General features: G+C 36.9%; 6 protein-coding genes, 1 long non-coding RNA gene and 2 pseudogenes across 8 annotated transcripts; 6 read left to right on the top strand and 3 right to left on the bottom strand.

Annotated features, from left to right (window-relative positions):
• Positions 47 to 505, bottom strand: LOC109132235 (putative defensin-like protein 317). Its single transcript, XM_019243565.1, has 2 exons — positions 454 to 505; positions 47 to 258 (listed from the first exon to the last, which is right to left on the bottom strand). Exons 1-2 carry the CDS (start codon positions 503 to 505, stop codon positions 47 to 49), a joined length of 264 nt encoding a protein of 87 aa, XP_019099110.1.
• On the top strand, positions 632 to 1,348 carry LOC104703393 (annotated as a pseudogene).
• On the bottom strand, positions 1,518 to 3,052 carry LOC104705542. Its single transcript, XM_010421594.2, has 8 exons — positions 2,921 to 3,052; positions 2,675 to 2,826; positions 2,499 to 2,584; positions 2,346 to 2,411; positions 2,104 to 2,186; positions 1,981 to 2,027; positions 1,822 to 1,900; positions 1,518 to 1,714 (listed from the first exon to the last, which is right to left on the bottom strand). The coding sequence occupies exons 1-8, from the start codon at positions 2,972 to 2,974 to the stop codon at positions 1,625 to 1,627; spliced, it is 657 nt and encodes a 218-aa protein (XP_010419896.1). The 5' UTR covers positions 2,975 to 3,052; the 3' UTR covers positions 1,518 to 1,624.
• Positions 3,253 to 4,439, top strand: LOC104705307 (DNA-damage-repair/toleration protein DRT102-like). Its single transcript, XM_010421321.2, has one exon. The coding sequence runs from the start codon at positions 3,359 to 3,361 to the stop codon at positions 4,274 to 4,276; it is 918 nt and encodes a 305-aa protein (XP_010419623.1). The 5' UTR covers positions 3,253 to 3,358; the 3' UTR covers positions 4,277 to 4,439.
• Positions 4,369 to 8,041, bottom strand: LOC104705395 (zeta-carotene desaturase, chloroplastic/chromoplastic-like). Its single transcript, XM_010421490.2, has 14 exons — positions 7,914 to 8,041; positions 7,634 to 7,802; positions 7,051 to 7,175; positions 6,841 to 6,975; positions 6,688 to 6,760; positions 6,534 to 6,607; positions 6,267 to 6,371; positions 5,942 to 6,186; positions 5,761 to 5,848; positions 5,439 to 5,638; positions 5,211 to 5,339; positions 5,046 to 5,118; positions 4,801 to 4,965; positions 4,369 to 4,694 (listed from the first exon to the last, which is right to left on the bottom strand). The coding sequence occupies exons 2-14, from the start codon at positions 7,761 to 7,763 to the stop codon at positions 4,548 to 4,550; spliced, it is 1,689 nt and encodes a 562-aa protein (XP_010419792.1). The 5' UTR covers positions 7,764 to 7,802; positions 7,914 to 8,041; the 3' UTR covers positions 4,369 to 4,547.
• LOC104705248 lies at positions 11,096 to 12,725 on the top strand. Its single transcript, XM_010421217.2, has one exon. It carries the CDS (start codon positions 11,578 to 11,580, stop codon positions 12,451 to 12,453), a length of 876 nt encoding a protein of 291 aa, XP_010419519.1. The 5' UTR covers positions 11,096 to 11,577; the 3' UTR covers positions 12,454 to 12,725.
• LOC104705173 lies at positions 13,442 to 15,536 on the top strand (annotated as a pseudogene).
• On the top strand, positions 16,611 to 17,835 carry LOC104705107. Its single transcript, XR_754269.2, has 2 exons — positions 16,611 to 17,516; positions 17,636 to 17,835. It is a non-coding gene; the product is annotated as an uncharacterized LOC104705107 (long non-coding RNA).
• Positions 20,406 to 24,363, top strand: LOC104704950 (protein tesmin/TSO1-like CXC 4). 2 transcript variants are annotated; one of them, XM_010420971.2, is made up of 10 exons: positions 20,406 to 20,632; positions 20,960 to 21,114; positions 21,204 to 21,801; positions 22,122 to 22,552; positions 22,651 to 22,725; positions 23,122 to 23,302; positions 23,445 to 23,540; positions 23,640 to 23,706; positions 23,780 to 23,858; positions 23,953 to 24,363. In XM_010420971.2, exons 1-10 carry the CDS (start codon positions 20,579 to 20,581, stop codon positions 24,038 to 24,040), a joined length of 1,824 nt encoding a protein of 607 aa, XP_010419273.1. In that variant the 5' UTR covers positions 20,406 to 20,578; the 3' UTR covers positions 24,041 to 24,363. The 2 variants fall into 2 exon arrangements, with proteins under 2 accessions (XP_010419273.1, XP_010419332.1); XM_010421030.2 differs by having other exon boundaries at positions 23,933 to 24,363.

Below are 24,427 nucleotides of genomic sequence, written 5' to 3'. Positions count from 1 at the left end.
AGGAAAATGCAAGAAAAGAAAAACATTGTGGATGCTAAAAGAAAGTTTAAGGACACTGATGGATACAGTAACAATCCTTTAAACTAGGGATAGAAGTGCACATGCCGGTAGCCATGAGCCAGCCATGCGTGTTATCCTTAATACATCGTTTAGCGCAATCTTCGTCGTTGCATGGTTTCATCGGCAATGAGTATCCACACCATTTTCCTGTTGGTTCTGGTACTACTGGTATCTTAAATCCATCCCCTCTTTTCATCTCTGCAAAATTTTTTTTTTTTTCATATTAAATCGAAAAAACCAACTTACCCATCAAATAAACTTATACAAGATAAAAATTATAACTTCTTGAATATTGATTTTTATAAGTGTGACATAAAAATATATACGAATTAATAATACATGTAAAATTGCATGTCGTCGACTATATACGTATATAGCGAGAGGATTATTTACCAGCGGAGAAGAAGACTAGCACAAGAAGAAACGCTACGAAAAATCTCTTCATTTTTTTTTTCTGTATGTTGTTTTTTCTCTGTAAATAATTTTTCACAATCTTTTTTTTTTGGGGGTTCTATTGATGATGTTGATTGAAAAACACAACGATGACTTTATATTACACATGATTTAACGTATGTTCGTTCTAACAATAGAAGGTTGAGTTGAGTTACCAAACCAAAAAGATTAAGGGGGTTATTGATTTAAGAGTTAAATAGACTCTTAATAACTTTGAAAGTTATATGTAAAAGATGTTGTTATTCAATCAAAATTTTTAAAACTATCTTAAAATTTGGTGTTATTAGTTTTGGATTTGTAAAAGGTTATCTAAAATTTTCATAAATTTAGTGTTATTGGATTAAGAGTGTTATGAAGTCATTAAAAGTTTTATTTGTTCTCATCAAAACCGTCGAAAAAATCGGTCAAAGTCCACAACTTCTCGCCTACGAGCGTGATCCAACTACGGCTAAGACCCAATTCCGTCCACTGCTTAAGCGTTACGCAAAGAAAAAGGGCCAAGACAAACCAGCCTCTGCACCCGCACCCGCACCCGCCACTGCCACCAACCCAGCGGAAACTTGTCCAGCGGGAGGTGACACTTTTAGAGGTTTCGGGTATGCTGCACCACCGACGGCAATGCAGATGCCGGCCTTCACGTTGCCGCCAAGGATGGGACCGCCGGCATGGTTAGCACCAGGTGAGAAACCCAGGTTGATGGTAAAGTACGAGGAGCCGACGGTAGCGACCTGCTCCTTATCCCTATAATTACTACGAAAATATTGGTTTTCCACCATCCGACTCTCTTTGGAACATTTTGAGCGATGATAACCCTCAACCTTGCACCATCATGTGACTAGCTAGGGTTTAACCCCTGAACACTTTTAAGTTTTATATGGTTTTGACTGCTTTTTTTCTTAACTACTTACGTGCGGCAATGCCTTTTTTTCTTTGTTCGATTATCTTACTACGAACTCTTTACAAAGTTTTTTTCTGTGTGTTTTAACTGCAAAAAACCTAAAACATTATCATGGGAAATTTAATGCAAGTTTGGTGAGTTATATTGACTTATGTACTATAAGTATTGGTAGACATTATATGGACCATGGCCAATTCTTAGTGATTAGACTCTTCAACCACTGGAGGGAAAAGAGTTAATGGTGAATATTTGTCCAATCGCTTCAAGGGCAGAGACATTCCAGCTCTCGACATGCCTCACAATCTTGTACAAAAACCAGTGTCTGGATTAGTCCATATGTTTTCAACTGACGAACTACGAAAATAATCTTATAATCGAAAAGAGCGGAAAGTTTCTCTGTCTCTTCATACTTTGAAGTCTCTATCCAGATCATAGACCGTTTTCCCGTTTATTGATATCAATGGTCTCCATGGAAGTTTCAGGTAAGTCCTGAACACAGTTCAAGATTAAAAAAGCAGTAAGATGGCAAACAAGTTTCCCCAATGTGTATAAAAAGTTCATCAGAATACCTTAGCTTCCATGTCGCTAGTATATAGTTTCTTTGAGACGACTCACTCTGTAATTAAAGGGAACAAATACACTCTTGAGTTCATAAAACATCTGGGACTAGGATCTAACAAAAGGTTATATACCTTCTCCATATGTTGCAGTTCAATGGACGCATCTTCGAGGAAGGGAACCAGTAATCTCAAGTTGCGTTCATACAACTCTGTACCTGCAAAAGATATTTACTTTATTCTCACATCACAAAATTTAAGATCTGATAGCTGATCTACAAGCTTGACAAACACAAAAAAAAAAAAACTAGAGAGCATGAAGATCAGATTCTTAAACACTAACTGAAACTACAGAGACTGAAAATGTAATTCCTCACCCTGGAAGCTGATAGTGGGATCCTCGAAGATGCAATCATCAGAGTAAATAGCAGAAGTAAAGATACCTGTTTCCAGTTTGACAAATGTGCAACAAAGCTTAGTTTGTGAAATGGACAAGCTTCATGAGTTTAGCTTATGTTGAGATTATATACCCGTGACGAAATAGGCAGTTCCATAATCTGATCTCAAAATCCCCATCACATCGTCAACATCTCGAGCAACAATCTCAGACTTTGATCTGTAGCCATTAAATCAAACTTGAAGAGACCAATCATACGAACAGAGGGGGTGAAATAAGAAACCCTAATTGAAAGCTTCTGGGAGTTACATATCCTTATCTGCAAGGTTGGATGACGAAGAGGAAGCGACTGAGAATAGCCGGAGAAATTCAGAGACTCCACCAACGGCCCACTTCAAGACAGCCGGCGCTTTCTTCTCCGGCGAACCAGAGAAGCATCGTGATCGATGACGACCAATCCTCTGCATAAAACTCGATAATCCAAGAATTGATACAGAACAAACAACAAACATAACAATAAGCCAGGGATTCGCAAATCGCCATAGATTGACTCACTCTCAAGGTCGATGACGACGAGCTGATAGATATCTGGCAAGCTACTCCCGCCATATTTCACCTAGCCGAGTGAGAGAGAGTACAATTGTCGTCGCCGGCTATTCTCAACACCGCCGCATATTTTTTTTTATTAAAATATTTTGTGGATTTTAGAAATTGTACCCCAGAATTTATAAAATAAAAACAAATGTACCCTAAACTTTGATTATTGATTTAGAGTACCTCATCTGAGGGTCTTTTTCTATTAAAATAACTTATAAGGGTGAAATTATAACTTATGTCTCTTTTTTTTTTTTTTTNTTTTTTTTTTTTTTTTTTTTGGTCAAAACTTATGTCTCTTTTTTTTTTTCGAATTTCCCGTTTGAAGGATAATCTTGAAAAAATCTTCTAGTCACTCTCTCTATCACACTCTGGTTATGGTTTCCAAGTTCTGCAAAGATGGCCGGAGCTACTATTGCTACTTCCATCGCCGCTTTACCGTTGAAAATCATCGCCGGAGCTGACGACTTTGGAGCGAGCCTCAAGGACGCGATGGTATCTCACCTCCGTTCTCTCGGCATAGACGTGGAGGATACCGGCGTTTCTTCGTACTACTCCGCCGGATCTGAAGTCGGTCGCCGCGTATCCGCTTCATCGTCCTCCGGAGTTCGCGGTTTGGTCTGCTGCGGCACCGGCGTCGGAGTCGCGATGTTCGCCAACAAGTTCCCGGGAGTTTATGCCGCCACGTGTCTCTCTGTCGAAGACGCCGTGAACGCTCGATCGATCAGCAATTGCAACGTCCTCGCACTCTCCGGCATTAAAACATCGCCGGAAACCGCCGTGGAAATCTTCGACGCTTGGATCAAAACACCGTTCAAATCCCCGTGTCCTGCATCAGGATCCGAGCCGTGGAGCTCAGAGATCTCTTCTTTCCTCGACAATTCTCTCTCCGAGATGGCTCACATCGGAAAACCAACCGTCGGTGACTCAACAATCAAAAAGGTCTATGAAACAACCGCGTCTTGCGCGATTTGTTGCTTGGCCAAGAACAGAGAGTTCACTCCAGTGGACATCATGCCTGGAGGCTCGATGAAGATCGTGAGGGAGACGCCTACGTCGGCGATTGTAAGGTTCAAAGCGGGGAGTGTAGAACCAGCGCATCACCACACATTCGGCCATGACCTTGTAGTCATCAAGGGGAAGAAGACTGTGTGGAATCTAACCAAGAAGGAGAGAGCTGATCTCGTTGACGGCGATTACTTATTCACTCCGGCAGGTGATGTTCACCGAGTCAAGTATCATGAAGACACCGAATTCTTCATCACTTGGGATGGCCATTGGGACATTTCCCTTGACGAAGACCTCGAAACTGCATAGAAAGCCATCGAAGAAGAACCTTAAAAGGTGAATCTTTGTCTCTGTTGTTGTGTTCTTCAATGTGTAACCTTTGTGTTCTCTCTTGTTTCGAATGTTGTAACTTTGTAAGAATGTTTGATTTCAAAAGATTTGAGTCATAATACAAATGCTTCTCTTATGAACACTATATAAAGAAGGGTTTCTACATATGCTTTCTTCTTCATGTACCCCCACAGTCTCTCAAGTCTTTCATCAATTAGCCATGGGAACTAGTTTCAAACGTTTTCCATCATTAGACGAAACTTAGCTCATCAGGAACAGCAGTTGCAGAAGAAGAAAGCTTCTTGTTTAGCTCTGCTAGTTCTTCACCTGCGTCACAGATGTATGACGAGGCTTGTCTTCCTGATAATGTCGCTCCTTCCATGCTATCTATGTAGTCCTGCAACAAGTTCAGTAGCAAAATTCTCATTGATACCTTTCTTTGCATTTGTGACTATAGTAGATCTGCCTGAACTATTACAGTACTTGTGAAGTGTAAAAGTTACCTGCTTTGTGTATGAACCAGCAAGGAAGAAATTCTTTATGGGAGTCTTCTGATCGGGTCTGAATGGATCTTTTCCGGGTGCTTCACGGTACAGAGACTGAGCGATTTTTACAACCGATGACCAAGTGACTTCTAGGCTCCGTGACGATGGAAATAACTCAGTGACCTGAACAAAAATTTGAGAATCACAGACACCAACCTGACAAAACATATCTCGAGTTTGGAGAATTTAACCATGTTCTTTACCTGCATCGCTACTTTCTCTATGATCTTGTCGTTCGACATTCGCATGTACGGATCTCCCGGTGTTAGAACGCACCTACGAAACAGAATTCAGTTTTCAAGACACTGAGAGATCTGCACAGGCTATTTTGTAGATAAAAAAAAAAGATAGAGGTTATTCTTTCTTACTGAAGCAAAGTGCCTTGTCCTTCGATGTAGTAATCTGCAGGTGAAGCAAGTGCAAGATCCGCAAAGCACGAGAAATCAGCATCAGGAGTGTAGAGAAGGTTATCTATACCAACAGCTCGTTTCAACTGCCTATAATTTTCAGAAACAACAGAACGAAGACTTAAAAATCCACACGAAAATCATCCATCATCATCATTAACTCACAACCTATGATTCTAGGAAGCAAACCTGGCAAGTTCAATGTCTTGTAGCTCTGTGACCCAACCATTGTATCTGAGCTGTACAGTAACAACAGGTACTCCCTCGAGTTCATATATATCGTTGAAAAACCGAGATTCCCTCCATTCTTTTGGAAGTAACCTTTTGATTCCCGGCACATCACATGCTGCAACATACACATCAGCTTTCACAACCTTCTTGTTCGTAGCCTAAAAGACAAACAAATCAAAGTTTTAAGCTTTTCCTCTACCCAAAAGCAACAAAATTTCAGAACGTATTATATGGCATTTTTGCAGTCCACTAAAATCCTATGCCTAGAGCTAAATTTTACCTTAGAAATTGCTAGTCCAGTGACATAAGTTTCTCCATCTGATGATTTATCATAAAGTATTTCCCTGCAACCCCACCGGAGATGGATTCTGTTTGAAGGCAAGGTTATAAATACCTGATCAGCCAATGAGATAAAAGAAAATACAATAATCAGTTATCGTTAGATAATAGGAGCCACGAACCTGCCACCTCTATCTGTGATATATTGTTTGATAGGACCACTCAAGTAAACATCAGGCGAGCCCTTGAGCATACGCAACAAAGAAGCTTCTGTTTTGGTGGCGAATAATGAGAATATGGTAAGCATGCATCGTGCACTCATGTTATCGCAGTCTATGAAACCGAGTGCGTAAGCAACAGGATCCCACATTCTTTGGATACTTGCCCGTGTCCCACCTTTTGACATGAACCAATCCGAGAAACTTATCTGCAAAAAGTATCTCAGAAAATTTCAGAGAGCACAAATAGTGGTAGAAATGAGAAGAAAGAGGTTTCCTATCATTTTACACTGTCAAGATTGCGAATGTCTCTCATTGCTCCATCAGGGTTAACAAGAGCTTTGACAACCGGGCTTAATGCAAGGGCCAGTGAATTCCTTAGTTTATCATAGGGCTGTTCAGTCAAAAGAAGAAGCGGTTGATAAGCTCTATATTGGTACATAAAAATAAGAAATTACTAATCTTTTGCTACAAGATTCGAGAAAACTGTTGCATTGACATGAATCCATGGATTCAGATGTCTACAGAGAAATCAGTTTAAAAGTTTAACTTATACCTTGAGTTGATTTGTGACCAAAAATGCGCGAATACCATGAATTGGAGCTCCAACAGGAAACCGGAAATCAAGCTCTACAAAATTTATATGCACATCTCAGTACGATAAAATCACAGAGTCAATCATAAGAAGAGAGTAGTGAACTGAACCGTACCTCCAATTGTGCCGTCTTTGTTTATAAATGTGTGAGTATGGTCTTTGACAAGAAGGTTTTTTTCAGCACCCACCTACATTACAAAAAAACCTTACATGAGAATGAGTTTAAACCATCAAGCAAACTCGAGGGGAAGCTTTGTTAAACCAAAACCTTTTTCATCAAGCGGAAGAGATTGTTGTAGCATCCAAAGAAAACATGAAGTCCCATTTCGATATGGTTCCCACGTCTATCTACAAAAGAACCAACTTTGCCACCAATGAATGTCCTAGAATCATATATATCCACCTGAAACAATAACAAAGATTACTCCTTTATGTAAACAAATCAAAGGTAAACAGCTAAAAGCAGCGGAGTAAACACCTCATGGCCCTGATCCAAAAGCTCTACAGCAGTTGACATGCCTGCAAGTCCAGCTCCTATGATAGCTACTTTCAGCTTTGGTCCCTTGTACTGTACAGGCTCTGGAGGAAATAGCCCTTTTGGAGCTGCATTTTATATCCAGTCCATTAAAACAGTAAAAGAAGATTAAAAATTACAACATGCCAGAACGTCATCATGAGAAGAAACTTTTCCTATCAACATGAAACATCAAATAAAAACTTGACTTTCAGTGAGTTTTCAGATGTCACTTGATTCCTCAACTAATACTACACTGATTATATCAACAGAGGAGGATCTTTGGACAGACTGTAAAAGTCTTGACCTAACCTTAAGAGTTCAGAGTTCAGAATTCAGAATTTAATCTTATATGCCGAGAATTGAGACCTCATCATCTTCAAAATTTGGGTTGTTCCTGGCATAAAGCTAAGCCCTCTAATCCCAAATACATGTCAATTTCTCAAAATTTCCCATAAGAAATCCGAAGGAATCAGCCTAGTGCAGAGGAGACAGTAAAGATTCAATTTTTTTTTTTTGTGTTTGTTTGTTTAGTTTGGATAATTACCGTTAACACTCATGTCGGAAACATCGGCGTCGAGTGAAGAACAAACATGAAGAAATCTCCGAGACTTCAAAGGAGGAACAGAGAGAAACCCAGTAACTGGAGTTGCAGCGAAAACGATAGAAGAAGCCATGGCCAATCAACTCAGATAAGAGCAAACTGATTTATCGCTCTGTTGTGTGTTTGTTTATTCACAAGAAGAACAAAAAAAGAAAAGAAAAAAAGGACAATTTTTGTTTATTATTTCCTTAAACGAAAAAGGAAGAACGTAGAAGTAACCTACCACTCATGAGTACTAATATGAGAGCGATGACGATACTTGAAACTTGTTTGTGATGATGTATGTTGCTTTCTCTCCGCATAAACTCTGTGGTGGTGTAACACTAACAACCACTGTGTTTTAGTGGGCTTAACTTTTTTTTTTTTTTTTTTATGTTATACTATGATCAAATTTATATCGAAATAAAAAGCCAATCCTAAAACTCAAAATCAAATATTTATTTGATTAAAAAGCTTTAGCGAGCCTAAATGCATTTAGAACAAAAAAAGACGATGATGATTATGTTTTAGTTTAAACTGAAACGAAAAATTTTATCAACAATCCCTATATCAACATGAGAGACATAGCCACATAGGGATTGTTTGGTTATTTTACTTATTAGCCGCCTAAAGAGGTTAGGTAGGACTTGGGAGTGTGTCTGCTAACTACAATCTCGGCTAACTTAATACATCATGGGCTAGTCTATTAAAAGGCTGAGGCCCAACAAAAAATTTTTGGGCAACATTTCAACTTAATTTCTTTTTGGGTTTGTTACAGATTTTTTACATTTTTGAAAGAACAAAATAAATACAACTTATATAAGTTATAACAGTGAAAGGTAGCCCTGGGCATTCGGGTTCGGATCGGATATTTCGGATTTTCGGGTATTTTGATAAAGGGGTTCCAGACCCATTCGGGTATTTTTAGTATACGGGTCGGGTTCGGGTAAACACCTATCGAGTTTGGATCGGGTTCGTGTACCCGAATTCAATCCGAAATTAAGTAAACCAAACTCAATTTCATTCAATAATCAGGAATTAGTGGGTTGATGAAAGTTGTACATATTAATATATAAATACTAGAGGTTTTAGAATGCACAATTAAAATGCTTTAGGTCATAGGTTCAAATCTCACTAATTACTATTTTTGCACTATATTTATACATGTTTGGGTTAATTCGGGTACCCGGTCGGGTTCGGGTACCCGATCTCAATAAATCCTAGATCCATTGAAGTATTTTAAAATTTCGGATACGGATTCGGGTTGGGTTTTTTGGATCGAGTTCGGGTTCGGGTATTTTGTCCAGACCTAGTGAAAGGAACACCAAAATGAAATATTATTGTTTGGCATATCAATCTATTTTGTAGTTTTTCGCTTCTTCTTCCATTTAGTTTTGTATCCTTTACCATAGTCCAAAACATAAAGATCTTAAGAAATATTGACCCCATAAAATATCCAAAAATTTGTCTAAGTAAACGATATCTCTTTCATGAGAAAAGAAACAAACAAATTCAAAGTAGGTAGAGAGACGGATAATTTAATTTTTAAAATCGATAAAAAAAAATAATAATAACAGCAAAAACGATAATATTAATAACGAAAATGAAACTACAATAATAATATAAAAAAAAAATCAGATGGCAAGAAAATAAATGTTAAACTGGGACGTAGCTTATACAGGCTGGTCCAAATCTAAAATCGAAACGTAATGGAAGTTAATTAATTATTCGAAGACTTTTTCCGCAGCAGCAGCATTGCCACATAAACTAAAACAAAAGGAGCAAATCATATATCCGAAGACAAAAAAAACAATAATGAACAGTTAATGATTAAATTGGTAAATGCATGCCTATTATTTGGTAAGTACTCTCTTCTTTTAACCATTTACTAGATTTTAATCCGCGGTACACCACGTGCATATAATTTTTATTATTATTTATGTTTATATTGTATTTTTTTTATAAATATTTGATGTTTTGCAAATAGAAGAATAACTAATTTTTTAGACCGTTTGTTTAGCTAAATATTTATATTCATTTTTAACCCATAATATATTTCATGAATACTTGTTTGTTATATGTAGTTTGTTTTGTTTAGTGTGAGACTTTATTTTGATTTTTAATTCTTATAACAAAAAAAATAAGGGATCTAAATACATAATAAGTCATTTATACGCTATGATTAAGTCACATTATTCATAATGATTTAATTATTTTACACAATCTTAGTTAAATTAACTTAATTTTATATGTCAAATATTCTATTATTAATATTGTTGACAAATAATAAAATGAGGATTTAACCCGTGTTAGCACAAATTTAATGATAGCTTGTTAATTCCAACATGTTGTCTTTATAACCCATATATTATATAGTATTTAGAACTTTTTTAATTTTACATATTCATAATATTTTAAAATTTTATTAAGTCTATATATATTAATTATAATATTTAAATAAATGTGAATCGAAATTCTCCTTACGTTAAGAATCAAAATTCATAGGTTTTTTAAAACAAAATAGGAATCAAATTATTATTTTCTTGGTTTGCAAAAGATTCATATATAGAATATTTTTAATACACAATAAAAGTTGTAGTTAAATATATCATATTTTGTATTTCCATATTAATTTTGCTGTAATTTTTTAGTCAAAATGGAATGTAAAATATTTAGGAAATAAAATCTGAAATAATGTTATTTTTAGAAACTTTTAAAGAGTTAATATTGTAAATAAAAATTTAAATAAGAGCATAACACAAAATGTCCTTAATATAGATTTCTTCATCACCCACCTATTTATTAGTTGACAATGGAATGAAAAAAAAGTCATATGGATTGATTGATTATCGTACTAAAAAATTCATATTCTCGAACCACCTACTACCCTAAAATTAAAAACCATCAGCGTGAAAAAGCCCAGGAGAGTAGATAACACAACAGTATGGGCTCAGTCCTGGCCATATTAAATGCATGCCTGCTTGGCATGGACTACCACACATGTTAACCATTTCTTCCAGGCTTGCACTTGCATCTATACCCCAAAATTTATTTATTATCTATCCCACTATAATAAGAATAATAACGAGACCAAATTTAAAACAATTCAAAAAATTTAAATTTAACTTCAAGCACAAAAAAAAAGAAAGAAAGAATTCTAAACCAAAGGTTGATGATGTTGTAATTAATAAATTGAGATAAGTGTTTGTTTCTGACCCAAAAAAAAAAAATGAGTAGATAAGTATATTTTTTTTTGTCTGAAATTTATTCTTTACTGTCGTTTTCAATGGACATTAAATTCGTATTTGGTACATTGCCACACAAAAATAATCGGGTAATTAATTTAACGTTTTGAAAAAAGGAAAAAAAATGACGCAGACAGTGAAAACAAACAAAGTCTCCTTTTTGTCTGTATATGTCTTTGTTTTGACTACTAACTTACACATTCTCCTATTTTGGCGAATTCGCCTTCCTTCTCCTCCTCCTTCTTCTTCTTCTTCTTCTTCTTCTTCTTCTTCTTCTTCTTCTTCTTCTTTCATTCATTTATTTTTCTGATTTTATCCCTCCCGAAGTCTTAGGCTTTTCTTTTTTAACTTCACTATTCTCTCCTTGGATTTGATGGAAACTGGATCGATTTGATAAAACCCAGATCAAATCTTAGCTGACATTTTCCAAATTTCAATGCTTTTTTTTTTTTTTTGGGAGATTGGGTTTCTCTTTCTTTTTGATGATGTAAAACTCATCACTTTCAGGTCAATTCTATAAGCACCTTAATTTTTTTTTTTTTTTATACTAATCTGAAGTTAAATTCGCTGCCTTTTAAATTGCTCATTGTTCCGTAGTTTAAGAACACAAAGTGTTTGTTGAAATTCCTGAGAGAGAGAGAGGATTGTGAATTCTGTAATAAAATGAGAGATTTTCCATCTTGCTCTGGTGAAAATGGCGTTCAGATTGCGGATTCTTCTTCCTCTTCAAGCGCCGGAAGAAACGCTCAGAATCTTGTCATTTGTATCTACCGTTGCCGCATCGGAGGTAGGACTTGCCTGATCACTGTCTCATGGACTAAGAATCTCATGGGTCAGTGTCTTACCGTGGGAGTTGATGATTCTTGCAACCGAAGTCTTTGTAAAGTTGAGATTAAGCCCTGGCTCTTCACCAAACGGAAAGGGTCCAAGAATCTAGAGGCCTATTCCTGTAATATTGATGTCTTTTGGGATCTCTCCTCCGCTAAATTCGGATCCAGCCCTGAACCTTTAGGTGGTTTCTATGTTGGCGTTGTTGTGGACAAAGAAATGGCTCTTCTTCTTGGTGATATGAGGAAAGAAGCTTTCAAGAAGACGAATGCTGCACCTTCTTCTTCTTCATCATTAGGTGCTGTGTTTATTGCTAAGAAAGAGCATGTTTTTGGCAAGAGGACGTTCGCAACGAAAGCTCAGTTTTCAGATGATGGCAAAACACATGATCTTGTGATCGAATGTGACACTAGTATGAGTGATCCTTGCCTCATTGTTCGTGTCGATGGGAAGATTTTGATGCAGGTGAATCGGCTTCATTGGAAGTTCCGTGGCAATGATACGATTATTGTCAATAGGATCTCTGTGGAGGTTCTTTGGGATGTCCACAGTTGGTTCTTTGGGTTGCCATCAATGGCAGGAAATGCTGTATTTATGTTCAGGACTACTCAACCAGTTGAAAAGTCATGGTCTTTCACACAGGTACCCGTGAGCTCGAAATCTCAAAGTTTTGGCTTTTCATTGATTCTGTACGCTTGGAAGAACGAGTAGTGGAGAAGAGTTTTGGGAGTTCTTTTCTTTCACTTGAGAGTGCTAACTAAAGGTTATAAAAGGAACTGTTGATTCTTGTCAATCTATGGGTTTCAATTATATATTCCTGTATAATGTTGGAACCGGATCAGTCAAGAAGAACTCTTATTCTTCGTATATATCAGTTTCATATGTCAAAGTTACTACATGAGACTTGTAAAGACACTTGTTCAAAGCCTATTGCTTTGGTCTTGTATCAAGAAAACAACTGTCTAGATACTCTGTTTTTGTTCTCCAGGTGCATACTGTTCAATTGTTCCTCACTAGAATGGATTATGGATATATAGTTTAACTACATTACGGGTTCCCTTGGCTTATGGTCTTTCTTCTATTATGATTTTCCGCTGCTCGTTTGTGGACAAAACAGATTACAATAGGCTGAGCTGAATTTAGTAGTTAGTTACCCTTAAGATGATTATCAAACATGTGCTTTGCATCCTTCTAGCAACATACAGTAGATTATTCATGCTTCAACATTTTAATAAGCATGTGCATCCTCTTTGGAGAGATATTTCATGTCTTTGTTTCTCCCCATACCTTCTCAGACTGGAACTTTGTTATTATCCAACAGCTCTTTGCAGGTACAAAGAGTAATTTATCAAGGAATCTAGAGAGACATGGGTTTGTACGTGAAGATTCTTGAATTGTGAATGAGTAAGTCATGGTTGTTTAAGTTTTCACGTTTCAATTATTTTCCTTGGTTTTGGCCTATTCTCTAGCCGTCTAGGACTGCCTGAAGTTTTCACATTAGAATGGCATTATTTTGTTATATATGGTGTTGTAACTTGTTAGAGTTTTCCACTTAAATTCAAACAAAAGTCGTGGTAGTTGCTCCTGTTCCTAAGAAAATTTGTCTGTAAACTGACTGTTTGGATAGGCCAATAATGTTTTTTTAAAAAACTTCTCCTTGAAGCCTGTTGTTGTAAGTAACATCAACCCGTGACATGAAGTGGTTTTGCAAAGTTTATTATGATTTCAAAAAGTGTACAACTTAGCACTCTTGCTTGAAAGAACATCAAAGTTCTCTTGGATTGTCAAGTCAGAGAAAAATCTTTTAGAGCAAGCCAAGGTAACTTTATACGTCAATTCAAACTTTTAGATTTGGATATCTCAATGGATGGTGGTGGGGGGACCTGAACACAAAACTGTGTGCAGTTTTATGAAGAATGTCTGAAACAGCTTGCGGTTTGTTTGATCTATCCTTCTACTTCTCTCCTTTTTTTGGCTGAGGGAATCTTGAAAAGGTAAATAAGAAAGGGGAAGGAAGACATACATATTAGATGGGACCTTTACAATGCTTCCTATGGCTACAACAAAAATTTATTTTGGGTCTATATGGAATCATCACATGTTTGCCTTTCTGTCTGGTTCTGTAAATAATAATGCCAATGACAATACAGTAGGCATCAGTCTCCTAGACCATGCCACCTCGACCCTACCTCCAACGTACCTTACCGGAACCCAGTTCGGACCAATCTTAAAATCAGGCCTACAAGGGCCCAATGGGCCCAATTATTTACGCTCCGTCTTCTCTATTTAGTTCGCCGCTGTTAAACTCTTCCAGATTTTCCATGAACCATCATGATTTTTCACAAGATTTTTATCAATGGAATCCCTTTTAAGGTTTGGATGCTCGTCACTGTTGAAAGACGTACATATATGTTGTTTTTAATCATTGTAGAGAGAGAGAGAGAGAGAGAGGTTATTTGATTCAAAGTGCTGGGCTTTTTGAATTGGTCTCAGGGTTGGCTGAACGCAGAAAGCCTTCACAATGCCTTCCTTCAACAAGAGCCGCATTGTTATGGTATCTGAAAAAATGATTCCCCTGCCTGCACACCAAGAAACAAGGTTCATTTTTCTTCTTCCACATATTCAACTTTGCGCTGTTTATGTGTTACTACTGGGTTCTTCATATTTTGAGGATCTAATGGGTTGCAGGTGCAAGAGGTTGTGAAAAATGATGGGGGTTGAGCTATGTGAGGATTGGATTCTTCACCAACATTGTAAGGTAAAATGACCCTGAATCCATCCACGTCTTCTTTACTGACATTTTCAATTTAAGTTCCATAGCTGATTTTTAGTATTTTGAGATGTCGACCAAATGGAGCCACCTATGATCTGATATTGGGAATACTTGCTTTACTTTTGCGCAAATTTATTGTGATTCTTCCCATGTCTGTGACTAGCACCGGGAACTAAACAAGAAATTTCTTTTTGAGAGATAGAAAAGAGTTTCTTCCTTTGATGATCTCATTCACAAGAAAGATGGTACATAGCCCAACTGTTTTCAGTAGCCTCCGATTACTCTTAGGTGTTTCAAGAACTACCTTGTTTATGTGTTAGGTTTATCTATTCGTTTCCTCTCAGAGGATCTCTGGATGTTTAGTTGCAGAACCAATTAAGGAAGCATTCAAGCTTATAGCTCCTCCTGATGATGAAAGACTGTTAAAGAAAGAGACCTCCTCCTCGCCTTCAACCTCCATTCAGTTTGGAAACATACAGAGAGGTATCAAAAAGATGTCGAGCTTCAGATGATAGATTAGACAATGGAGCAATTGTATGTGAAGAAGAAGCTAAACCAGCTATCTGTGGAATTAGAGCGATTTGGGTTCTCACCTTCTAACAGAAGAAAAGGCATAGCCACACAGTTACTTGATACCACGAGGTAAAGAACTCGAGCCAACCTCCTGAAAACTATTCTCATTTGTTAATATTCTTACATTATGGTGACATTTTTTGTTTGTTTTGTATGAAAAAACGCAGGGAAAGCTTTTGCAACAATGGGTGCACGCTGGAGAAATCCCAGTTTGCATTTTCACAACCAAGCTCCATGGGAAGATCTTTTGGGTTTAGTTATTTTGGAAATTCTTCATTCTTAGTTTATTACAAAGCTCCATAGGAAGATGATCTTCAGAGCCATACTTTTTTTGTGTCTGCCACCTAACCTTCTACGTATTATTAATATATTATCAAGTTGGTAAATTGGCTCATAACAAACAAGAAGAGCAACACATTCTTTTAGTTTTAGAGAAGGTTTAGAAAACCATATACCTGTGATCTGTTTAGAAGACCTCATACCTGTGATAAAAAGACTGAAGACTTAACAATAACTTTGTCCAATCAAACCAACGTGTTATGTTCCCGGTCTTAGTCACAGAGACTGATGATTATTTAAATCCGTGGGTAACTAGAGAACTAATCCAACCAAAGTGTTATGTTTCTCAGTCGTAGAGACTGGTGAATTTTTTTAAGCTGTGGGTAAAAGAGATTGTTTTTTTTTTCCCAATCTAAGTCACACAGACTGATGATTCTTTTAAGTTGTGGGTAAAAGGGATTGATTGAAGCCGTGCATGGGTACTAAAACCACTCCAAAGTGTTATGCATCTTTGTTAAAGACTGAAACAACAAACCAAACATGAGCCATGTCTAGAGAGTTCAAGTCGTGGGTACCATAAGGGATCAATGTTCGAATCGGTCTCAAACTAGTGTTTAAAGTCGTGGGTGCCATCTTCCTTCCACCAAAAAGAAACCTATCCTTTGTTTTTCCCAATCTAGTCTTTGTCTAAAGACAGAAACAACAAACCGACCAAGACCCATGTCTAAATATTTCAAGCCGTGGGTAACAGGGATCAATGTTCTAAAAGACTGAACATCCAACCAAAGTGTTAAGCCATGGGTACTAAAACCCAATCCATGTTATGTTTCTTAATCTCAGTCACAAAGACTGCTGATTTTTGTAAAGTTGTGGGTAAAAGTGTTATATTTTCTCCAGATCTCAACTCATAAAGACTTTTGGTTTTTATAAAGCTAAGGGTAAAGTGTTGCGTTTTCGAACATCCAACCAAAGTGTTCTGCTTTGTCTAACAGACTTTAACATCCAACCAAAAGTATTAGTCGTTGTATTAGAACAAATCCAACGGAAGTGTTATGTTTCCGAATCACAATCACAAAGACTGATAGATTTTTCAAAGCTGTGGGTAAAATCGAGTCACAAAGACTGATAGATTTTTCAAAGCTGTGGGTAAAATCAAGTCACAAAGACTGATGATCTTTTCAAAGTAGTGGTACTAAAACCAATCCAACCAAAGTGTTATGTTTCCCAATCACAATCACAAAGACTGATCATATTTTACCAATAACAGTCACAAAGACTGGTGATATTTATAAACTGTGGGTAAAAAGATTGTTTTCTCCCCTATTAGTCACAAAGACTGATGATTTTTTCAAGCCATGGGTAAAGGGATTGTTTTTCTCAATCTAAGTCACATAGACTGCTAAATTTTTCAAGCCATGGGTAAAGCACAGTCACAAAGACTGCTGATCTTTTAAGCTGTGGGTAAAGTGTTATGTTTTCTCCCAATCTCAAGTCACACAGACTTTTGATTTTTTTTTAACAAGCCTTCGATAAAAGTGTTTCAATCTCAGTCACAAAGACTGCTGATTTGTGAGCTGTGGGTAAAAGTTTTGTGTTTTCTCTCAATCTCAAGTCACAAAGACTTTTGATTTTGTTTAGAAGCCTTGGGTAAAAGTGTTTCAATCTCAGTCACGGAGACTGAAGATGATTTTTTAAGAAGCTTTGGGTAAAAGTGTTCCAATCTCAGTCACAGAGACTGATGATATTTTAAATCTATGGGTAAAGGGAAATGTTTTTTTCCAGTCACAGTCACAACGACCGGTGATTTTTATAAATTGTGGGTAAAAAGATAGTTTTCTCACCTATCAGTCACAAAGACATGATTTTTTCCAAGCCATGGATAAAATGATTGTTTTTCTCAATCTCAGTCACATAGACTGCTGAATTTTTCAGGCCATGGGTAAAGAGATCACAGTCACAAAGACAAATGATTTTTTAAAGTCATGGGTACCAAAACTAATCAACCCAACGCCTTTCTACGTCTTTGTCTAAAAGACTTAACATCCATCCAGCCAAATTATTAGTCGTTATGTTACAGTCACAAAGACTGATGATTTTTCAAAGCCTGGGTAAGTCGCAAAGACTGCTGATTTTCTCTTAAAAGCTGCGGGTAAGTGTTGTTTTTTCTCCCAAATCTCAAGTCACAAAGACTTTCGATTTTTTTATAAGCCTGAGGTAAAAGTGTTTCAATCTTAGTCACAGAGACTAATGATATTTGTTACGCTGTAGGTAAAAGAGAGTTCCAATCTCAGTCACAAATACCGCTAATGTGGGTAAAAGTGTTATGTTTTCTCTCATTCTCAAGTCACAAAGACTTTTGATTTTTTAGTAAGCCTTGGGTAAAAGTGTTTCAATCTCAGTCACAAAGACTGATGATTTTTTCAAGCCATGTGTAAAGGAATTGTTTTTATCAATCTCATTCACATAGACTTGCTGAATTTTTCAAGCCATGGGTAAAAAGAGATCACAGTCACAAAGACTGATGATCTTTTAAAGCCGTGGGTACCAAAACCAATCCAACCAAAGTGTAATGTTTCTGAATCACAATCACAAAGACTGCTGATTTTTGTAAAGATGTGGGTAAAAGTGTTTTGTTTTCTCCCAATCTCAAGTCACAAAGACTTTTGATTTTGTTTATAAGCCTTGGGTAAAAGTGTTTCAATCTCAGTCATAGAGACTGAAGGTGTTTTTTTTAGAATCCTTGGGTAAAAGTGTTACAATCGCAGTCATAGAGACTTATATGAAGTCGTGGGTACCAACACCAATCCAACCGAAGTGTTATGTTTCTCCCAGGGCCGGCTCAATGAAATTTGTGGTCCAATACAAAACAATTACTTTTTAATGGATTTTATAGATGAAAAAATAAAACTGAAACTAAATCTTAAAATTTTGGAAAATAGCCTATTTTTGCAATAAAAAAGTAGATAAATTTAAAACTTGAAGCCAAATCTATAACTTTCATAAAATTGAGACCTATTTTTGCAGTAAAAATATTTTTTAAGGCCTATTTTTGCAGTAAAAATATTTTTTGAGGCCTATTTTTGTTACTAAAAATCTCAAAAAATATGAAGGCCCAACACCCATGTGTCATAAGAATGGGTGAAAGACCGGGCCTGGTTTCCCCAATCACAGCCACAAAGACTAATGATTATGTTAAGCTGTGGGTAAAAGAGAGTCCCAATCAATCTCAGTCACAAAGACTGCTGATTTTTGTAAAGATATGGGTAAAAGTGTTGTGTTTTCTCCCGATCCCAAGTCACAAAGACTTTTGATTGTTTTATAAGTCTTGGGTAAAAGTAGTCACAAAGACTTATGATTGTTTGATAAACCCTTGGGTAAAAGTGTTTCCATCTCAAGTCACAAAGACTTTTGATTTTGTTTTTAAGCCTTAGGTAAAAATGTTTCAATCTCAGTCACATAGACTTGCGATTTTCCCAATCATAGTCACAAAGACTGATGATTTTTAAAAGCCAAAGCCGTGGGTAACTTGATCTTAAACCTGTAAACTGAAACCCAATCCCAAGTATAATAGTCTGTTGAGATAGTTCTATTAAGCCGTGGGTATAGAGATTGGTTTTGCAGCATAAGCCTTGGGTAAAAGTGTTTCAATCTCAAGTCACAAAGACCTATGATTGTTTTATAAGCCTTGGGTAAAAGTGATTCAATCTCAAGTCACAAAAACTTTTGATTGTTTTATAAGCCTTGTGTAAAAGTGATTCAATCTCAGTCACATAGACTTATGATTGTTTGATAAGCCCTTGGGTAAAAGTGTTTCAATCTCAAGTCACAAAGACTTTTGATTGTATTATAAGCCTTGGGTAAAAGTGATTCAATCTCAAGTCACATAGACTTAAGTGTTTCAATATCAAGTCACATAGACTTAAGTGTTTCAATCTCAAGTCACAAAGACTTTTGATTGTTTTATAAGTCTTGGGTAAAAGTGTTCCAATCAATCTCAGTCACAGAGACTTGCGATTTTCCCAATCATAGTCACAAAGACGTGGGTAACTTGATCTCAGACCTGTAAAGTGAAACCCAATCCCAAGTATAATAGTCTGTCGAGATAATTCTATTAAGCCGTGGGTATATGAGATTGGTTTTGCAGCCTCTGGTCTAAACTCGAAAGGACAATGTCCCCAAAAGAGAATCTGACAAAACATCATTAGTTTGAGTGTTTGCCTTGTGATCGCATCTCTCTTGGGTTTTAAACAAAAACAAAACAAAACAAAATTCACGAAAACCGAAACCAAATAAACAAAATCAAGAAACGAACTTTGATATTCACAGAAACCCAGATTCGTTTGGTAACGAAACGAAAACCCCAAAGAAAACAAAAACAAAAACGACTGGGTAATGAAATCAAGAAACCCTAAAAAAAAGAACTTTTGAATTTTAGGGTTTGCCTTGTGATCGATCTCTCTCTTGGGTACTAAAGAAAAACAAAACCAATTAAAAAAAAAACGAAAACGAAAACCAAATAAACAAAATCAAGTAACGAACTTGATATTTACAGAAACCTTGAAACCCAGATTCGTTTGGGTTTCGCAAATATCAAATCCGATTGAAAACGAAACGAAAACCCAAAGAAAACAAAACAAAAACGACTGGTAATGAAATCAAGAAACCCTAAAAAAAAAGTTGAAAAGAATTGGGGGTCATTGTAAGAAATCTCCCAATTTCTACAAACCCTAGCCTAAACAGAGAAAGAAGAAGGAAAACTAAAAATTCTAAGATCAAAATTATGACTCTCTCTCTGAGTCTCGCTTCCTCCCCCTATTAATAAACAAACAACACTTCTTTATGTCGGTGATAAGAGCCGATGCGCGTTTTCCTTTTCTGTTTTTCTAGTTTCCTTTTTTCTTTTTAAACATCAGCAACTTTACTTTTTCTTTTTGTTGTTGTTGTTGTTGTTGTTGTTGTTGTTTATCAAGTAGTTTCTTATCAGGCCTACGAGGGCCCAATGGGCCCAATCATTCACGAGTCTATTTTAATCAGACGGCTTTTCACATTACTGTTTCCCGCTTTCCCGCTCCTCCTCCACCATAGAAATCTCCACCGTCTTTCTTCTTCTTCTTCAGTAACCGATCCACTCTCTTCTATTAGGGCTTCGTTGCTTTGCGTAGAGGCGAAGCTGGAGTACGACCCAAAGAGAATAAACCTTCAACGCCGGAGATGGACACTCCTGATAAGAACCGCATCCCCGCCGTTTCCTTCCTCAACTTTGAGGTCTTCTCGAAATCCTTACTTTCTAATTATGATGTTCTGCTCCTACTTTTTTTTTTTTCCCTCTGCGTTTATGAATGTTTCCCGAGAGAGAAATTAAAATTGCATCTAAATGTTTCTTTCTAATTTTGTGATCGTCTTCGTTGCCTTGTTTTTTTTTTCCAGCAGTTGGAATCGATTAGGGTTCTTTTGGGCTACTAGATTAGTATCTTTCCAATTCAATTTGGGGTCACTGGATTTAATTTTTCAATTGATTGTTTGGGTATATGAATCACACTTGTGGAATTTGAGATTCAATGAGCTAAGACTCTCTCTTTGATTAATCTGCAGGATTCTCCAGTTTTTCAATATATTAATGACCTCTCGCCCATAGAGCCATTAAAGCCAGCACGCCCAGAGAATATCTCGCACTCATTGGCATTCACATCTCCGTCTTCTCTATTTAGTTCGCCGCTGTTAAGCTCTTCCAGATTTTCCATGAAAAGGTAACTTGGATTGATTAGGAGAAAAGAAGATTTGTTGTTTTGTGTGTTTATTATGTATATGCTGACATTATTGGTACTTGCTTCTTTAGGCATCGTTCTCAAGTTTTATCTAGTCCAGTAGTTCTCATTGGTGAGACTGTCAAAAACTCTCCAGATGCTCTGGAAGCTGTTAAGATAACTGGTCTGAGTGAGGAGCAGTTGCCAAATGTTTCTGAATCCAAGCCATTTCACGAGCAGATCTGCTTAGCAATTGAGTTGGCGAATTCATTGAAACACGGACGGGATGGAGTTGATGTTCAAATGGCTTCTTCTGATGACGAACCAATGGATGCTGATATTGAAATAGGAAGAAGTGGTGGATCGAGAGAGCTGTCTGATGAGTTATGTATACAGTCTAATGATCCAGCTGACTTTGATGCTGATTCAGAAGTGGTACTTCAAACTGAAGAAATGGAAGCCCACAGTGTGTTTGGTACAGAAAAAAGCATGTTTGATGTTGCTGGTATCCAGAACAGTGAGCAGCAGATTCCGAAGATCACTGCTCCTATATTTGATTCTTTTGCTTCTGAGCCCCAGCAGTTTTCTATCTGTTGTAATAACTCAGCAAATGTAGTTGATCCTGGATGTTCTTACAGTGTACAAGTTGCAGCTGGAGCTCCAGACATTACTCTCAGCAGTTCCCCCAAGGTAGCAACTATTGATTCAACTATTGTCCTCATGGTTACTCGATACTCATTAGTCATGTGTATGCATTGTGCTGATTCAGCTGTGGGCTTTAGACATGTGTTAAGTTGATATTTTATGTTCGTTGTACAAATTTAATCCTTACATCTACTTCAAACAAGACACTGAACTCTTGATGTGTTTTTGGAACTTAGACTTCAGGTGGTCTGTCAGTTATATAATTTGTTTCCCTATTGCAAGTAGAATTATCTACATCTGCTAGCTTATGAATGATTTAAACTTAAAAAAGAACTTAGCTAATAACTTTAAATTGACTCTTGCAGCAACGAAGTGTCCGCAGGCGCTGCTTGACTTTTGATGTGGGAGGATCTCACAAAAGGATACCTTTGCGTGATTCTACTAACGATCTATCTCTTGATTTGACCTCTATCAACAAAGCTCCTAGTCCACAAGAGTGTTCAGACACCAGCAAACAAGATACTGATGGGATTCTACCCCTAGCACTAACGATTGGCCTGCACTTGAATGGTCTCGTGAACCCCTCAGTCTCAGGTGACCGAAATAAAAAAAGTTTCAAAGATGGTCGGTTTTTCCCTCTTGGTCCTACAACATTTCATCATAATATTGAAGATGAATATTCAACCCCTGTCTCAACAAAAAGAGATTTAGTATACAGTGATATCAAATTCATGGAGAGTCCTGAGAGATCACTGGAAGGAAAATGTTTTGACCAACACATGGCAACAGAATATAGGTGGGAAAATATTCCGATGTTCCTAATCTTTTTCCAGCTATCAGGTAGGTATATCGCTATGAATACTAAACTTATACTTAAATTACTGATTAATGCAGGCAATTGTTTCAAGGACTTGACGAACTTGGCAGCTGTAAGCGCTGTAACTGTAGGAAATCCAAATGCTTGAAGCTGTAAGTGCTTTCCTTATCACCATTCCCTGGGCACATTTTCAGATGCCAAAATCGTGTGTTTTCATGTTTTTTTTTCTTTTCTTTAAATGAGATGATTAGGTCTGTATTCCTACTTTTTCTGAAAGCCATCGAGAGTCGCTTTCACTACATATTCAATTTTTAAGTGAATTAGATGATGTATGAAGTCTGTTGCAGATGTTGTTCTGTCTTGCTGAAACTGCAGCATTGGCAGCTTTTGTGTTCTAGAACCCTTATTCCATAGTTCATACCTTTTTCTTGTCCAAAAAGCCTCGGGCCTTTTCTGAAACCTAGCTTAAGTTGTTAAATACACTGAATCTCAAGTGCAGAACATAAACACCAATTCATTGTTAACTACATATTCATATTGCTATACAGGTACTGCGATTGTTTTTCTGCTGGTCTATACTGTGTTGAACCTTGTTCATGTCAAGATTGTTTCAATAAGCCCATTCACGAAGACCTAGTTATGAAAACTCGTGAAGTGATTGAAGCTCGCAATCCATTAGCTTTTGCTCCAAAAGTGGTCTCGACTTCTAATTCTGCTATAAATTTATGGGTAAGACATATCATCAGATCAACAATGAGTTCAAATACACATAATAAAGGAGAAACATAGACTCTACGGACTTGTCTTGATTTGCTTATTAAAGTATGGCTGCAACTAGATAGTACTGAGATTGTATTTTTGTATCTTGTAGGACGAGAACAGCAAGACTCCTGCTTCAGCAAGACATACCAGAGGATGCAATTGCAAGAAATCAGGCTGCTTAAAGAAATATTGTGAATGCTTTATGGTAACTTTGGTTTCACTTGTCTAGCTTTGTTGTTCACACTTATATTTCGAATTAATGTCATTCTTCTGAACCATTGGCTGTTACGATGACTTTATCAAGATGGGCGTTGGATGCTCCTCGAACTGCAGATGCATGGGATGCAAGAATAATTTTGATCACACAAACGGTAAGCTTATAATTATTTATTGCCCTTTCGTTCTAGTATAAGATATATCTTAGATTGTTTACATTATTCTCAGAGAAATGTGCGGGAGAATCTGATGCGGTTACAATCAATGATGAAGTTAAAGATAATGATTATCATGGCGGTGCTTCAAGGTATCTTTAGTACTCTACGTTGCAATGTTTTAATCCCATGGTGAAAGTTTATACTGACCTCTCAACATTAACAGTTCCGGGTTCTCATTCTCAGCCAAAACGAAGATACCTCAAAGAGAGAGAGAAGGAACCGCGTTTTGCTCCCAAGTTCTGTAGCATTCCGTTCCTTAGCATCACTGTAAAAACTCTCTGAATACTGACTTCTCAGAGTTCAGAAACACCAAGTGAAGAACCAGGAGACTGTACCGCCAACGAGTCAATCATTCAAAATCACTGTATGAAAGCTGTGTCGTGGGTTTCGTTTGGTCTCACTTTCATATGTTTTTTCCAAGTCTGGTAGGTATATATATAAATATAATCTGTATGGAAGATTTTTGCTTAGGATGTGAATGTGCGTGTGTCTGTTTTGATCTGTTCTTTAATTATGTAGTGCTTGTGTTTCACTGAAGAAAGTTTTGTAATCTCCTTCCTCTGTTCTTATTTTGTTCTCTCTCATGGTTGCTAATTCATTCTCTCAAACAAAATTCTGATGAAGATAGAAGAATATATTTTTTGTATGAAAATTGAAG

Source organism: Camelina sativa, chromosome 1 (assembly GCF_000633955.1).
Source record: "Camelina sativa cultivar DH55 chromosome 1, Cs, whole genome shotgun sequence".
NCBI lineage: Eukaryota > Viridiplantae > Streptophyta > Magnoliopsida > Brassicales > Brassicaceae > Camelina > Camelina sativa.
Note: the sequence above shows the minus strand (reverse complement) of the source record. Positions and strands in the feature narration are given on the sequence as shown.

What these genes read in the sequence shown, in the direction of transcription:
- LOC104705248 (XM_010421217.2), top strand. Translation starts at nt 11,578, where the DNA reads ATGAGAGATTTTCCATCTTGCTCTGGTGAAAATGGCGTTCAGATTGCG.
- LOC104705307 (XM_010421321.2), top strand. Translation starts at nt 3,359, where the DNA reads ATGGCCGGAGCTACTATTGCTACTTCCATCGCCGCTTTACCGTTGAAA.
- LOC104704950 (XM_010420971.2), top strand. Translation starts at nt 20,579, where the DNA reads ATGGACACTCCTGATAAGAACCGCATCCCCGCCGTTTCCTTCCTCAAC. An exon ending in TTTCCTTCCTCAACTTTGAG is followed by an intron (nt 20,633 to 20,959) that starts GTCTTCTCGAAA and finishes ATTAATCTGCAG; the next exon opens with GATTCTCCAGTTTTTCAATA. An exon ending in TAATTTTGATCACACAAACG is followed by an intron (nt 23,707 to 23,779) that starts GTAAGCTTATAA and finishes CATTATTCTCAG; the next exon opens with AGAAATGTGCGGGAGAATCT.
- LOC109132235 (XM_019243565.1), bottom strand. Translation starts at nt 505, where the DNA reads ATGAAGAGATTTTTCGTAGCGTTTCTTCTTGTGCTAGTCTTCTTCTCC. An exon ending in GCTAGTCTTCTTCTCCGCTG is followed by an intron (nt 259 to 453) that starts GTAAATAATCCT and finishes AAAATTTTGCAG; the next exon opens with AGATGAAAAGAGGGGATGGA.
- LOC104705395 (XM_010421490.2), bottom strand. Translation starts at nt 7,763, where the DNA reads ATGGCTTCTTCTATCGTTTTCGCTGCAACTCCAGTTACTGGGTTTCTC. An exon ending in TCTTCCGCTTGATGAAAAAG is followed by an intron (nt 6,761 to 6,840) that starts GTTTTGGTTTAA and finishes TTTGTAATGTAG; the next exon opens with GTGGGTGCTGAAAAAAACCT. An exon ending in CTGGACTAGCAATTTCTAAG is followed by an intron (nt 5,639 to 5,760) that starts GTAAAATTTAGC and finishes TTTGTCTTTTAG; the next exon opens with GCTACGAACAAGAAGGTTGT.
- LOC104705542 (XM_010421594.2), bottom strand. Translation starts at nt 2,974, where the DNA reads ATGGCGGGAGTAGCTTGCCAGATATCTATCAGCTCGTCGTCATCGACC. An exon ending in AACTGCAACATATGGAGAAG is followed by an intron (nt 2,028 to 2,103) that starts GTATATAACCTT and finishes CTTTAATTACAG; the next exon opens with AGTGAGTCGTCTCAAAGAAA. An exon ending in CTAGCGACATGGAAGCTAAG is followed by an intron (nt 1,901 to 1,980) that starts GTATTCTGATGA and finishes AACTGTGTTCAG; the next exon opens with GACTTACCTGAAACTTCCAT.